This window comes from Excalfactoria chinensis, chromosome 7, assembly GCF_039878825.1.
Source record: "Excalfactoria chinensis isolate bCotChi1 chromosome 7, bCotChi1.hap2, whole genome shotgun sequence".
Classification (NCBI taxonomy): Eukaryota; Metazoa; Chordata; class Aves; order Galliformes; family Phasianidae; genus Excalfactoria; species Excalfactoria chinensis.
The window spans coordinates 17,227,442-17,242,653 of NC_092831.1; the positions used below are offsets into that span (position 1 = coordinate 17,227,442).

The 15,212-nt window shown below is 38.9% G+C and overlaps 1 protein-coding gene across 1 annotated transcript; it reads right to left on the reverse strand.

The window, feature by feature from the left end:
• Positions 1 to 474: 474 nt before the first annotated feature.
• On the reverse strand, positions 475 to 15,209 carry FASTKD1 (FAST kinase domains 1). Its single transcript, XM_072342200.1, has 16 exons — positions 15,071 to 15,209; positions 14,422 to 14,590; positions 12,444 to 12,940; positions 12,043 to 12,111; positions 11,591 to 11,716; positions 9,975 to 10,367; positions 8,699 to 8,809; positions 8,056 to 8,187; positions 6,971 to 7,457; positions 5,713 to 5,827; positions 5,116 to 5,244; positions 4,283 to 4,414; positions 3,147 to 3,260; positions 2,721 to 2,862; positions 1,872 to 1,986; positions 475 to 1,601 (listed from the first exon to the last, which is right to left on the reverse strand). The coding sequence occupies exons 3-16, from the start codon at positions 12,776 to 12,778 to the stop codon at positions 1,512 to 1,514; spliced, it is 2,490 nt and encodes an 829-aa protein (XP_072198301.1). The 5' UTR covers positions 12,779 to 12,940; positions 14,422 to 14,590; positions 15,071 to 15,209; the 3' UTR covers positions 475 to 1,511.
• Positions 15,210 to 15,212: the final 3 nt, after the last annotated feature.

A 15,212-nucleotide genomic window follows, 5' to 3' on the forward strand; every position in this document is an offset into this window, starting at 1 on the left:
CACCTATCTAAGAAATAATTGATGCATTTAATGTTTAAACGTTAAACCAGTAACAATTAAACTTTGTTTTTAATGCTGTTAAAATATCACATGATGGTGTCTTATATTTTGTGTAGATACTCTTTCTGAATCCACTTTTAGACAGTTTTAATTCTGTCCACACTGTGAGTACCCATAACTTGATCCATATACAACTTGAACATACCTGACCTGCAGGGTCCACCTCAAGCCCATAACCATCCCTGACTGATCCCTTCAGCTCCAGCCACTGTCACTTTTTACACTCTCTGGTTGCTATACAATGCCCACCTGTACAGAAGCAGAATCACACAACAGTCCTTGGACTTGAAGCTTACCTTCTGATATCCCAACTTCTATAATTATCTTCTCCATTTTACACAGATATAAGTACACTCCAGTATCTTCTACGTCCTGACAAAACCCTGGTTCTATGTGATCACAGGAAGCTGGTATGTGACTGGCACAAACATCACAAATAAAGCATTTTCACGACTGGTAACCAAAGTGGTATTTATGACTCTCTGAAGACTTTCCTTGGTCTCAATTTCTGGTTTTAGTTTTCTGCCTAAATTTGCTCTTCTGTGCACTCTCACTTACAGAACAAGCATCTTACACAGATTAATTTTGTTTTATTACTATTAGAAAGGAGTGGTCCAACTGATAATTACAAATATTTTCACAAATTATCCAGTAGCTAATGGGTACCTATGTCTGACACAAACAGTACTTTCTCCTTGTCCCTGTTATCCCTTCCAGGTTGCACTGAACTGGACTGCAGGTGTTAATGGGTCTGGGTGACTGGCAGACCTCTCAAGCTACTTTACTTTTCAGGTATGTGAAGCCATTCCAGAGGGTTCAAGCCTTTACTTCTTTAGCACATGCCATATCATAGGGTAGAAAAAGCAAGCAGCTGGAGGTTCCTCACTGCACAACACCCTCCCCTGACATTGTCACCCACGTTATCTCTGTTTCTAGAAGATGAAAACAGAATGGCTGTTACAGCAGTCCTATTCTTAGTAAATCTACATTTCAGTTTGTTAGTTTCACAGTACAGAGAGACTATGTTTGATCCCTATTGCTCATTTTGTCACATGCTGGAGGACAGACATAGTTTCCACTCTATTTGCTACCTCCTCTTCCACAGTCAGTGTTTCCAGCTCTTTCTTTGTACAGTTTAATATCTGGTCAAATCTCAGAAGGTAATAATGCAGTTGTATGGCAAAACTGTCACAGACCCATATACTTAAATAATAGCTTCCAGCAACAGAAGCTTTTACGCATCTCAACCACATCTTTGTAGCATATTGTGACCAGCTTTTTACAAACCCTAACAAATGCAGGATCCGGTTTCATGACACCCAATGCCCTGTGGCAAGCCTTAGTCCAGCTGACTCACAGATTTTGGAAGGTATTCCAGGGTTACAAGAAGTTTAATGTTATACAAGGTGTATAAAAAGAAAAAAAAAATTCTTGTAATTACATCTTTGGTATCACTGTGTTTCATACAGACGTTTTCTCAGATACTCCAGCTGCTCAGGTTTTGTGGACAGAACCATGGAATTCCACTCGAAGTGAGGAATCTGTAGAACAAAGTCATACAAACTTAGTGCTAATGTTGCCTGACACAAGTCACATACAGACTTTGCTGCAGCTGCCATCAGAGATGTCAAGTTCCATTAAGACTATAAATGGCAAGCAATTACCCCTCTGAACTAAAAAATTGCTCTCACTCAGTAGGTGCTTTTAACTATCAGAGGAAAACTTTTTAAATCTGTTGGAAAGAAAATCCATCAATCTGCACTACCAACACAACTCAACAGAAGCCACAAAATATTGTTGACTGCTCGTACCTGAATGACCCGGTACCCCAGTATTTCCAGGTGCCGTTTTTTCACTGCAGGTTCTCCTTTCAGGTGGTTTGAATCTTTACTAAAAGCTTTTGAATCCAGAAATTCCAAAGCAATTCTGCAAACAAACCAACAAAATGTACTTAATTTCAGATAAAGTAAAATTTCTAGTTCAGCACTGGCAGCTGCAGGAAAACTTTTGCTAGATAAATCTTAACAGTTCATAGAAGAAAAAAATTAAACAACTCCCTGACAGGAGACAAAAGTTTTCTTACATTTATTTGGAGACACTTAAACTTTAGGAAGAGCATTTCTCTCCTTCATCTATTCTGTTCAAATGGCAGAAGCAGCAACCAGCATTTTCAAGGATTACGTTAGAAGAGGTCAGAGTATTCCAATGTCATAAAATACATATTTCAAGAATCCCCGTCTGCTCTATTGTACTGAGTTTGGCTGAGGTGGATTTAATTTTCCTCCTAACACCTTACATGGTGTCACATTTTAGATGGGTGACCACAACACTGTTGATAACACACTCGTGTTTTGTCCATTACTACATGCTGCTTACACAGCAATCAAAACCTTCTGTGTCTCACTCTGCCTCCACAGAGTGTAGGCTGGGTTTGACAAGAGTTAGGAAGGGACCTGCTGAGACAACTGACCTCAACTGGCCAAAACACAATTCCATACAGCCCACTACACTCAGGAAGGCTAAACCTAATAAAGCTTTTGGAAAAAGGAACAGAAAAATAAATACTCAAGTGTTCCATCAACTACTCAGGACATAAACATCAAAAATTTGGTCTAAATTTGATCTAAAGCTTGAAGAGTATAAAAATTTCATATACTGACCTCTGAGCCCCTTGTGGCAATGCCTTTCTCTGTTCATTCTTGATGTCATGTCTCAAGTGTATTTCTCTCAAATCATCCATAAGTATATTCTGAGCCATGTAAGAAAGAGGCTTTTTATTTTTATCCAGAATGCATTCAAAATCTGTGAGAAAACAAAACATAAAAGTAGAAAGGGAAAATAATTTGTTCAGCACAGTGTCTACTTCTAGACAAAACTAAGTGACAACCATCATTAGAAGTATCCAATATTTGATGAATTATGCAAAACTGTTAGAAAATGTACTCTATACAAACTGCCAAAACAGGTATTTCTTATTTGCTGTATCTTGTGGCCTTCAAATAGGCAGCCCCAGGGGATTCCCAGCCTTAGTGATAATTGCAATATCAGCAGTTTCCAAAATAATCTCTGAAGGTGAAACTTCTCACCTATTTCATAGTAGTACGGTGTGAGAACAGATACTCTTGCATAATGGCTCCCTCCTAAGACCTCTGCCAGCATTCTGTGAACATGCTGTCGCAGTGGGTTTATTCGGCTAATGCCTACAAAGACAAAATGAAGAATTAATAAGTCAAAATACAACAGCTGAAGTTCCATTTCAGAACCCTGTGACACTCAAAATACAACAGCTGAAGTTCTGTGACACTGCATTTTTGATAGCCAGCCGACTGAATTAAAGTTTTCCCAGTGATCCTTGGTGTTATTCTGTCATAGTTCAGAGGTCACATCATCATCTTTTAGGTAGAAAGTGACAGATGCCTACTGAGCACAAACTGCAAATCCAGAATTTCTATCCCAGTTTTCCCAGTCACACACAACAAGCACTTTGGTTGCAGAATTCATCAGTTGAATTTTGGTTTTAATCATTATTAGACTGTTAAATAAGTATTTAATAATTTTGCACCCATTACAGGCATAGTCTGCTGTTACTCCTCCACGTGTTGCAGATTGCTTAATACCTTGCTCCATTAAATATCTTCAGTCTCATAGATTAGAAAGCAGATTAGTCTGACAGATAGCAAAGCAGAATTAATACCATAAGAATTAATGGAGGAGACATTGTGTTTACATCAGCTAGGCTTCCTGAGATCATTGCTGTTATGAAAGATCTCAGCTGCTACACCTATGAGGCTGAACACTTGAGCACTCCATCTCACAGCCCTGATGGACCTTGACTATGAAAGATGACAGCAGTTTAGCGTCCTAAGGGCCAAGACATCAAAGTGTTCCATTCTGAAAACACAGCATTTCCTCCAGTAGACAATCCTGATGATCCCAGTTCTTACATTATCCTTTGTGTCATACCTACCATCTCTATTCTGTTTAAATCTTAGTTCTTACATATAAATACCTCCTTTCCAGTACATCAGTTCTCCTGGGAAGAACTGCCTTGCTATTTTGCACCTACTAAGTGCTCACGGTTTTGAAGAACATTGTTTCAGTGTATAATGGGGCATACCTTCCTGAGCTTCTACTGTGTGCCAGTGTCAGCACAACAGTTTTAGAACAAGTGCCCAGAAGACTGCTGAAAACAGACTATCATAATAACAAGGGAACAACTTACCCCTACATAACACATGCTTGAAATAGCGCTCATGAAACCAAGGGATGTGAAACTCCGGACATTCCAGACAGACTGCTCTGTTCAGTTTCATAAGCTGTGAGCGGACCCTCTGCTTTAAGGTATCAGACAGGACTAAATTAAACAAAATTTTAAGAAGTGTGAACTGTAAAGTAAAAAACCCATTATATTCAACTAGATGGATACTTCTGAAATCATTTACTAAAAATATGGTCGCTTTATACTATAGCATTTATAAAATTCACTCTACATAATTTTAGAAGGCTTCACAAAATCCCTCACAGAAAAATAAGTTTTGCTCAATATTAAGAGCAATAACACGGCAGAAGAAAACAGTGATTTAAATTCTTATCACTTATCTTTTGATGGCAAAATGGCAACAGCAAACAAGGCCAGGAAACAGTCGAACAAGTATTCCGTCTCTTATTTAGTGAGAAGAATCAGGTGGGACACATCTTTTGCACACCAGAATTCCACATTATTTCTTGAGTTTTATACTGCAGTAGTTTCTTGTAATAACATTACATTCAGGTAGTTTTATTTCCAGTAAAATTAAGCATACCAAGTGCAGTAAATTGACTGTAATTTTTTCAGAGTGAACTTGTCTTATCTGGTAACATCATCTGTAATATAATGCCAGTACTGCTAAAACACAGATTTTGTTTATTCCTTCCCTTTTAGCGTTCAAATACTGACTAGATCATACAGATCAATCCTTCCAGAAGACCAAACAATGTAAAGTCTACTTCTCAAGTTACATACATGACCACAATTCCATTTTATACTGAACATTGCATAACCCAATTCATATTTACCTTCAAGTTCAGCATTCAATCTGCTTAGGAAAGAAACTTCGAATACTGTCTTTATGATAGCTGGAGGAAAATATCCAGCCACTGCCAAAATGTAACCCAGCAGCACCAAGTGATGAGTATCAAAACAACCTTTACAAACAAGACAAAAATCCATATTAGCACTACAAGGCATTGAAAGGACTTTTATAATGCTTTTCTGCTTCCCAAGTCTGTCTTACATTAAAAATCTAACATTTAAAAAAAAAAAAAAAAAAGGTAACTCCACAGTTTATCTACATTTTTCCCTACAACTTTGGCATTTTTGGTGAGCTCCCAAATAACAATCCTTGGGGAATGCCAAAGGAATTACATTCAATGACAGCACATTAATCAGGCTTTTCAGTTGTTTTATACTATGCATAAGATACTTTGCTGGTCCTGGATGAACAGTACTTTTTAAAGAGTGAAACGAAGCCAGAAAACCCATAGAAATATACTTTTAATTTCACAGAGCACACAGACACATTTTTTCACTTGGCTTCATCTTACACACAGTTTTGTCCAGTATAAATAAAATGCTTCAGAGGCACTCAGCCTATGTTCCTCTAATATACTTACTCAAGTTAGAAGTCAGATGTTGGATACAGCTCTGAAAGAACTCTTCATTAGCAGGAGGATCATAGTTCAAAACAGAGAAGAGATAGACAATGAAATACATTTCCAGTGGGTGGATCTGGGGGAAAAACAAAAAGTATCCTAAGTTGGGCCATTGAAAAGTATTCTAAAACTGTTTTGTAGTAAAAAGGATTTTATAAATTATTTAGAATATGGAAACTTAATGAAGTACTTTTTCCTTTTTTTTGTGGCTTTTTTTTTTTTTTTCTGGTCCTCATCTTTTCCTATACAAAAAACATAAAAATAATAAAACGCACAAGTTGTTACAATGGCAACAACAGCTACAAGTCAAAATCTGTTTGATGAGGATGATCCAAGTGTTGCTGTGTGCTTAGACTTTAAGATTTTTCAAAGGTTTCCCATCCAATGTCTTTTCTTTTTAAAAACTACACTGCCACAAGACAAAATGGAATGTCTTTTACGTCTGTTCCTAATGAAGGGGTGGGGAAGGAGGAGAACATATCAAGAAAACAGGGATTTTGACCAAAACCACAAGCTACTGAGGAGATTCACACAAGAATGGGTAATGAAAAATATATATGCCATATGATGTGACTGTATTGTAAAGAGGTTAAAGGAATACTTAGTATGGTCAAATGTAAACCTGAATGCCAAGGATTATGGCTGACTGGTGGAACAGTAATGTAAGAAAGGAAAAGTAAAGAGAAGAAAGTGCAAAGTAACATGGGGAAGTACAACAACTTTCAGTGGACAAAGACAAGTGCTGAAAGAGTTACAGTGAAAAAACTCCTAGAGGCACTGTAGATTTTTCTCTGACAAACATTAATTCGATACTCAGGAGAAGCACTCAGTGCTTCCAGCACTGTGCCATTCAAGTCCGCCAAATTCAATAATGATGTAGAACAAGAAAAAGTTCTAGGAATATACCTCTCTGTGCAGAGCCACACCAAACCGTTTTTAGCACATTTCCAAACCTGCATCACTGTAATTTTGTTCCAGCAATAAAAAACTGCTGTATCTAAAACACCTGCAAGTGAGCTGAAAAGGTGAATTGTGTAAACCCACTTTAAAAAATAAAATAAAATTGTATATTTAATCAAAAGTCAAGAGAAACAAACAACTAGGTAAACCCATGAAGGTCAATGGATTTCCAGGGCTTGAATTCTATCTCATTTGCTACAAAGCTGTCCTTTTCTAATTGAAGAACTTACAAAGTAGATTAAAAGAAAAACTACAATACCTTGTTTATATTTTGAACAGTCACAGATGCTATTCTGTCAAGTAATGAAGGACAACAGTAGTTTGTTTTTATGAGAAAAACAGACAACTGTAACACATTTTCCCATGTTACTTGATCTATCAAACGTTGACATGCAGCCACAGTCTCCTCACTGACGACTTCCTGCAACCACCCTCCATTCACATGTGTGAGTTCTTCCAACAGGAGATTTAAGTTCCTGGCTTTCTGAAGCCTCTGAAATCCACAGTCATTTAGCTTTTGCAGAAGCTTTACATGTAGCTCAGAAGTGTTTTGCTGGTGCATAGTGTCATAATGATTCCATTTGACAAGAGCTGTAGCAATGCAGCTGATGTCCTGGAGACTACATTGAGGCAGAACTGCTGTTGCTTTATTTATAATGATTTCCTCCACTTGAGAGGATGGAAGCATAGCCAGTGTGCGAATGATTGCAGCAGTATCAGCAGGTATGATGCTAGACTTTAGAAAACTGAAAAAAGACAAACAGACCATCAATATTGACAGAGTGCAAACGTTTGCTTATTTTTGGTTTTGTTTTTCAAAGAAAGAAAACAAATTCATAGAATCATATGTTGGCCTGGGCAGGAAGGGACCTCAAGGATCAAGTTCCAGTGCCCTTGCCACAGGCAGGGTTGCATCTAAGTTCTACTTGAAAAGGCAAGAGTAGCACATTGTTTCAAGAATAAAAGAAGCACCAAGTCAGTGACAAAATTCACACCGACAGCGACCACCTAACTGGTGGTGTATCAATACATATCCTTCCTATAAAGTATCAGCCAAAATTTTCAATTCAATGTCTCTATGTTGCAGTAGCCAGTGGAGGGGGAAAAAAAACATGTTTTAAAAGGTATCACTTTTATTGGCAGATATTACTAGATCGACAGCCAAAACAAAACTCATTTCATATCCTTTGATTTATGTGTTTAATCAAATGAAATCACTGTAATGGCTTGTTACCTCTTCATATTTCAGGAAAACAAGTGTTTTAGCTTGTTACTTAAAATATTAACTAGACTACTGTGTAATACTTCAATTTAAAAAGACACTGAATTTTCAAGAACACTTACCCAAATAACAACATTTTCAGCTTGGCAAACAACTCCTTATCATGGCAATGCAACAACACCAAGCACTGTGTTATCTTTACCAACTGCAATACATGATAACTATCCAAGTGTCTGTGCAGAACAGAAACCATTCTGAATACAAACAGAAACAGATGACATTATATTATGCTAATGCAGAAGATACTGCAGAACACAATACCCCAAATGAAGAAGGGGTGCCCCACATTGCACAGTAACTAAATGGAGGGTTATATACACCCACACTCTTTTCCATCTCAGTTTTGTTGCTCATTTTACAATTGCAGAGGAAAGTTCTTAAAGATGCAAGACTTAGTAGATTGAGTTAGGACACAATAGCTTCTGAAGAAACAGCTCACATGCTAAGTTTACACAAAACAGATCATGTAGTAGTAAATAAGCTAAAAGCTCTATTACATTAACTTGTTAGAAATGAAATGCCCTTCTGTGAAATTCCTGAATTAATCACTTCAGGGTCTAGCTGTGATATTCTCAAGTCTGTAACAGCTAACTTTATGCAGAGCGCATGTGTTTGCATGCTGCATGTGACACACTCCGCTCCCAAAGGATACTATATATTTTTTCTTAATACATTTAAGTAATCTAAGCTATACAATAAAATTACTTTTCAAGCAGGTGAGAATGTCTACATTTCATTTTCTGCATTGTCTTCAGTATCACTAATGCCTGATGACTGTTAAATCCTTCTGCGATGAGTGCTGCAGTTGCTAGCAACCTAAAGAAAAGAAAGAAGTTATTTTCCAAAGAAAAACTGCTGAAAAGTCACAGCAAAGATTGTAACAATATTCTTTGTCTGAAGAGGGAAAGAACCAACAGACTACATCAGGAAATACAGGAAAGCAGATTCTCCCCGACTAGATAATTCTGTTGTCAACCACTCTTCTGAACAGCATGTTACAAACAAAAATACAAATGGATTAAATCAGGACAGAGTCCAACATTTCTGAAAGTAGTCAAGAATAAAAATTCACCATCAACCAGTAAGCTACAGATAGCAAAATCAAATGTAAGTTGAACTGATTCTGGGGCAGATAAGGCTAATAACTTGTTCTGCCATGTTTTGACTGTCATAAAAAAGATAAAAAGATATAGGAAAAGGTTTGTGATCTGGGGATTGGGCTCAAGGGTCCCCTCCAACAGCTACAATTCTGTGATTTCACACACCAAACTGGGGTAGGACAAGACTCCAATTGTTTCAGCTATTGAAGATCTTAAAAGGAAAATGTAATACAAAATATTTGCATGGGAAACTGTTGATCACAGCCTGAACTTCTGATTAACCACCTGAGGCAAGCAATGAGTCAGCTGTGGGAGCACAGGTAAAGGGAATTTCAGCTGTGCTACCAGAAGGGCTGCACCCCTCCCAGATCTTATTTAAGGACTGACTACCACTGAGGCAAGATCTTTTTCTCTGGAGATCGCTCCTTTGTGAAGTTTACTGTGAACCTTCAATATCGGTGAGCATTTTCCATTTATCATAGATTATCTTTGTATCATGATAATATTTTTATGAAATATCTGTTCAACCCCTGTTTACCTATGGGCTGTGTAATTGTATAACTGCACACTATTGCATATACTTCTCAGGAAAAAGGCAAAAAGTTTGTTACCATGACCAACAGTGAAAGGAATAGGAAACAGCAAGAAGATGGCCCTGAGTAACAATATTCCCATGCCCCTTAGTTACTAGATACAACTTCCTATGCAACTGTTTCCAGACAAACTGCTTTCTGTAATGAAACAATTAATTACTATAAAGTTAAGAGCAGAAAACCTAACCTTCGGATGGCAGAGATAGGCTCAGAAGTTACCCAAAACACCAACAGATTTTCAATTTCTGTGAAAGACTATGTAAAAATAATACCAGTTACGAACCTTACCTTTCTCTTACCTCGGACCCAGCCATAGGCCCAAGAACAAAAAATAATTTTGTGAAGGCTTCAGGATCATGATAATTCTCTATTGATTCAGACAGTAGCTGTTTAGCAATCAAGCGGAATTCTGCATTATCAAAACCCAGCTGCTCATACAGTCCAAAAATAAGAGTAATATTGTCTAAATCAAGATGAGTGGTGCTTTTCAAGAAAATCTTGTTGCATTTTTCTAGCAATGGAGGATCTGTCCGTTTATTAAGTTGAAGAAACTGTACAATTCTTTTGGCGTAGTTGAAGTGGACTTCTTCTCCTAGTAGCTGATCTACCTTCTGTAATAATCGGTCTTGAAAACTCCGTGAGATAACATCGGAAATGCTGATCATCAAAACTGACAAGATCCTAAAAAATTCAAATGACTTTAAGCTTACATACTGAACATGGTTAAGTAACACATTTTAGACTTCTCAAATAAATTAGTCAAATAGGAGAATGGTAGTGAGGATGTTGCTGGCTTCTGTGCCACGAGGAGTTCAGAATCTAATGCACAAAAAACAGCTCAGCAAAAAGTATTTGTTCAAATAACTTAAAAATAATGCTTTTAGAGAATTTCTGAAATGATTGCGATTTTTCCACTCTTACGAAGTTGTTTGTGATAAAAGTGCTTGCCTAAGGCAAACTTCTGCCATGTCTAACTTAAATTTGCAAAAAGATCTTTAATCTTCAGTGAAAAATTAAGGAAACCCAAACAATTCCAGGACACAGAACAGGGAGAAGAGTCACCATCATTCCTGAAGAAAAAAAATCCCTTCCTAATAGGAAGACTTCAGACAAAGGAGAGTCAATTGTGTAAAAAAATGCAGTCGTGTTCAATTAATTCAATAAGCAGGCTCTGCGTGTCTGAAAATAAATGAACAAATGGAGACTGATGGTGTTGGAAAAGGCTGGGGGAAAAAAGAGCGGCATTTGCTGCAATGGCCCAGGGAGAAGAGAGGCAAGAAAAATAAGCCAGCACTTTTTTTGCCTTGGGTTCTACTTTCATACTAAGGGACATGGTTTAGCAGGGAAATACTGGTGGTAGGTGGATGGTTGGGCTGTGGATGGTCTTAGAGGTCTTCCAACCTTTGTGATGCTACAATTCAACTGAATTTTAGTAACAGAATAATGTAACAAACACTTTAGCAAAAGAACTGATTAATTCACCTTGACAAAAAATGCAATTAAGAGAAATGAAAATAGATTTATTTTAAGATTTCTCATCACTATTCATCATGTCATAGCAGAGAAACTACTAACGGAAAACAGACATCTGGTGAATTGACCTGTATACTCTCAGAGAAGTTCAGAAGAAATTTAGAATCAGATTAAAGGTATGTCTTTGAATCCACTTTAAGTGGAACATTAGTTTTAATTAAGCACTTAGATTGGTTGCAAATAAATTCTTTAAAAAGTAATTGGGATATTGTTCTAACCTGAGTAAACCTTTTCATGAAAACCAATGCAGAAATCTTTTCCACTAACCCCAAACTGAATTAACTTTTAATAGAGGAAAAACTGAAAATGTTTAACCAAAACAACCCACCCAAAACAGTAATTGTGACATACTGCTTCACTCTGACACTTACCTTATATCCTGTATAGAATCCAGTTTCAAGTCCACAAGATGTGCTATTTTGCCAGTTAGGGGACTAAAATGTCTGCGCTGCTTGTGTAAACACAGTGCAAATTTAGACAAAGCTGGTAAGCTAAGGCTGTGAAGGCATCAAACAAAGACAGAATATTTGCCTTTTATTTCTAGTAAATAACTGAAGGCAAAAACCTAATTCAACAACAGTATAAATTGTAAGTAACATTCTAATTACAAAACAAGGGAACAAAATATTTACATATTTGCTGTGACAGTGATATCCTGAACTCAGGCAAAACACTCAGGTATTTTATATGAAAGCATACACAACCTAGAAACCCTACACAACCTAGAAATTAATACTCTTTTGAGAAGTCGGGGTAGCCTAGTGTGAAGCAAACCATGCCTACAGCTTACACTTTTCACAAAGCATACTAGTACAGTACTTGCCTTTCTAATCTTTTCCACGCTTCTGTGACGAGCACTCCTGCCAGTGAATCACGGCTATCCACATTGAGCCTTTCGAAAAGTCAAAGACACAGCAGTTTGAAAGTTTGCTTAAGAAACTAAAAGGAACAAATCTAAGAGACAAACGTCTTCCCATTATTTATCATGCTTTACATTTCCATTGCTTATTCTGATCAAACAAATGTACCCAAAAAAACATTATAAACATTTATGCATTCATAATCATAATTCTATTTATCATGAGTACAAAACATATCAGTCCTGTTTGGATCTGGCATAGGAAGTTAGATTTCCTTACAGCTGGAGTGTTACTCCAAAAACACCCTCTTTTTATTATGAGATGTACGATGTATAGATGTGGAAATCAACAAAATACTGCTTACCTCAGTATACTATACAGAGTGTCCACTATTGCCTCATTATCCATGTGTTCTACTTTGTTTTCTGCTAAAAAGCAAAGAGTTAGAAACTGGGAGTGATTTCTTACGTAGTCAGAAGTCCTTAAGAGAATTGGCTTCTTCTTCTGTAACTGCCATAGCACGTTCAAGGCAATTCCCACATGCTTTTCAGAAAGCCTGGCCTCGTTCCTGCCAACAAGGCTGAACACTTCATCTTCATGGGTACAGTTATTTATCTGGCTCAGAAGCAGATCGCTGCTCACAGTTCGGGCTTGGTAATGTCTCAGTGCAGACAAGCAAACTTGCCTCAAACAAAGCATTTTTCTAAGTCCATCAGCTACGTTTAAAGTGTCCAGAAAGATTCTTTCATTTTTCACAGTAAAACATTGTTTCACAGAACAAACTTGGGCATCTGAAAAATGAGCTCTTCTTTTCTTTTCATCCTGTATGGTCGCTACATTGGTAACTCAGTTCTGTGGTACCTGTAGTGAGACAGAATTCAAGCAGTTAAATATAGTCATAAATCCTAGCTAAAAATCAGTGTATCTACCTTTTAATATAGTAGTTAACGTAAGCTTTAAAAAACAAACAAACAAACAAAACACACTCCTCTGAATTCTTCAGAGCATGAAAAAAGATCAAAACACCCAGAAGTGATAAGAAAAGTTAATATTTTTGGTAATAACTTTCCAAATAAATTTTAAATACTTCCATATTAAAAAGCTACCCCAAAAATGCACGTGCTGCCATGCTAATACTGAGAAGGCAAAGATGGGCCTTTTCATGTGCAAGGAGAGCACAAGTCACTGCGACCTGCCCTCATATGGAGACCACTCCATGATGCCAACAAGGGGCTCAAAGGAAACGCAACTGTTAGCAGTAAAGGGAAGTGCATGAGCACAAGCTCCTGAGCTCTAAACAATTTTAACTAATAAATCCTTATAGCATGAAAGATTTTCTTCCCTGTGCAAAATGAAAGCATGCAAAAAGGTACACGTTTTCCAGCTATTACACAGTAATTTTTCTATAATGAATTAGCTTTATACTCCCTCTTTACAGGCTGCTTTTATTGCTTCTACCTGCTCCGTTTCTTGTGCTTACAAAGAATTCACTCCAATTTATCTCCGTGAAAAGTTGTGTGGATTGTGACGTGGATTCGAGCTGTTAGAAGTATGGAGAACCTCTTATAAGATTTTACAAATTGGATTAAACAAAGTGAAACAGACCAAAGGACGATCAAGACACTGTTAAATCACAACCAAGCAATCTCCAACAAAATCTTAAGTCCTAAGCTGACCACTTTTACAAGACTGTTTGCTAATCCTCCACATTTCTCAAGTTATCAGCAAATGCCATGTAGATGTATATGCATGGAACCAAACGTACCCAGCAATGATAGCCAAAAGTAGCGATCATTAATGGTTGTACCAATGGCTTTTAAACAGAAGCCACGATACAGAGCTGTCAGAACTGAGTGAATCTCTTCTTCCCCTGTGCTAGCAGCTGGGAGCAGGGACAGCAATATAGAACAACCTGCAGGCCGGTTCCAAGCACGACCCGTTCTAGAAGGTATTCAGCAGATGCAAGGGATTCGTCACAAACTTCTACACAGTTATAAGCTGTAGCGTATTTCAATATCTTATAAAAAGAAACCCAAGAAAAAAAGCCAAGTGTTCTGAAAATTAGGAACACAAAGATTCAAACCAGGAAACGCGCACATCCTCCGCTCACCGACAGAGATACACGCCGACGGTACGACAGCGCGGAGAGCGGCCCCGCGCAGCCGCAGCCCAGCGCTCCCCCGGCCGCGGCCGCGTGTAAAGGGGAACGGGGGCAGCAGGAAGCTCCGAGCCCGACTCCCAGCGTCGGCCTGTGCCCCGCGGCGCCTCGCCCCGAACCGACGGAAGGCCGCTCTCAGCACCCCCACGCGCGGAGCCCGGCGCAGCCAGCAGCCCGCACGCACCGCTTCCGTCGCAAAGTGCCGCTGGGGGCGGCGCCGGGCGGGACAAGCGGGGGGCGGAGAGGCGATCAGTCAGCATAGAGTGATCGGAGGCGATGGCAGTGCTGCGCTCGCTGTCTTCATTTATCCTTCCAGCTTTCTGTGGCGTGGCCTCAGGCTGTTATCGTTCTACCTGAAAACACAGCCAATATTATCTGGCGATCTGCTGTTTCGCAGCTGCCTATCACAGGTTTGGTTTTGTCACCGCTTAGTACTCCACTCAGTTCTGGGCTTCCTAAATCGTGAGTCAATCTCTCATCTGTGTTTGGTTTGTTGTTGTTTTTATTTTATTTTATTTTATTTTTAATTTTGGGTAGAAATTTGGAAGGAGAAGATTATGTTCCTGCTTTCCACAGGCTTCTCAGCATCTTATCACGGGACTTGCATCCTCCCTTCCCGTTACACATGACTACAAACCCCGCACTCGCTGCTCAGAGCCAGAAAGCTTCTGTTTCTATTGCAAACTGACATGTCATGAATGGCAACGTAGACGCACAGGTTGAGATCAGGGACGTTTTTCTACAGTTCCATTTTTAGCTCTTTCAGCCCCTCATCCCACGCGCCAATCACTGCAGCGGCTCTTGGGGCCGTTTGGCGCCCCGTACGGACCCACCTCCTGCCCGTTTTCCGGGCCGTTGACCGAACCGCCGCTCCAGCCGCGGCCAGCTGTGAAAGCTGCGGGCACCCGGCGCGCCTCCCGCCGCTCAAAGGCCGCGCTTCTTCCCGCCAGGCCCGGCCCGGCCGAGGGGAGTGGA

Bases quoted from the DNA above. Each gene is read 5' to 3' on its own strand.
- FASTKD1 (XM_072342200.1), bottom strand. From the start codon at position 12,778: ATGCTTTGTTTGAGGCAAGTTTGCTTGTCTGCACTGAGACATTACCAA. The intron at 5,828-6,970 runs GTATTGTAGTTT...TTTTTCCCCCAG, and splicing joins CTGTTCAAAATATAAACAAG to ATCCACCCACTGGAAATGTA. The intron at 5,245-5,712 runs GTAAGTATATTA...TTGTTTGTAAAG, and splicing joins ACATCTGACTTCTAACTTGA to GTTGTTTTGATACTCATCAC.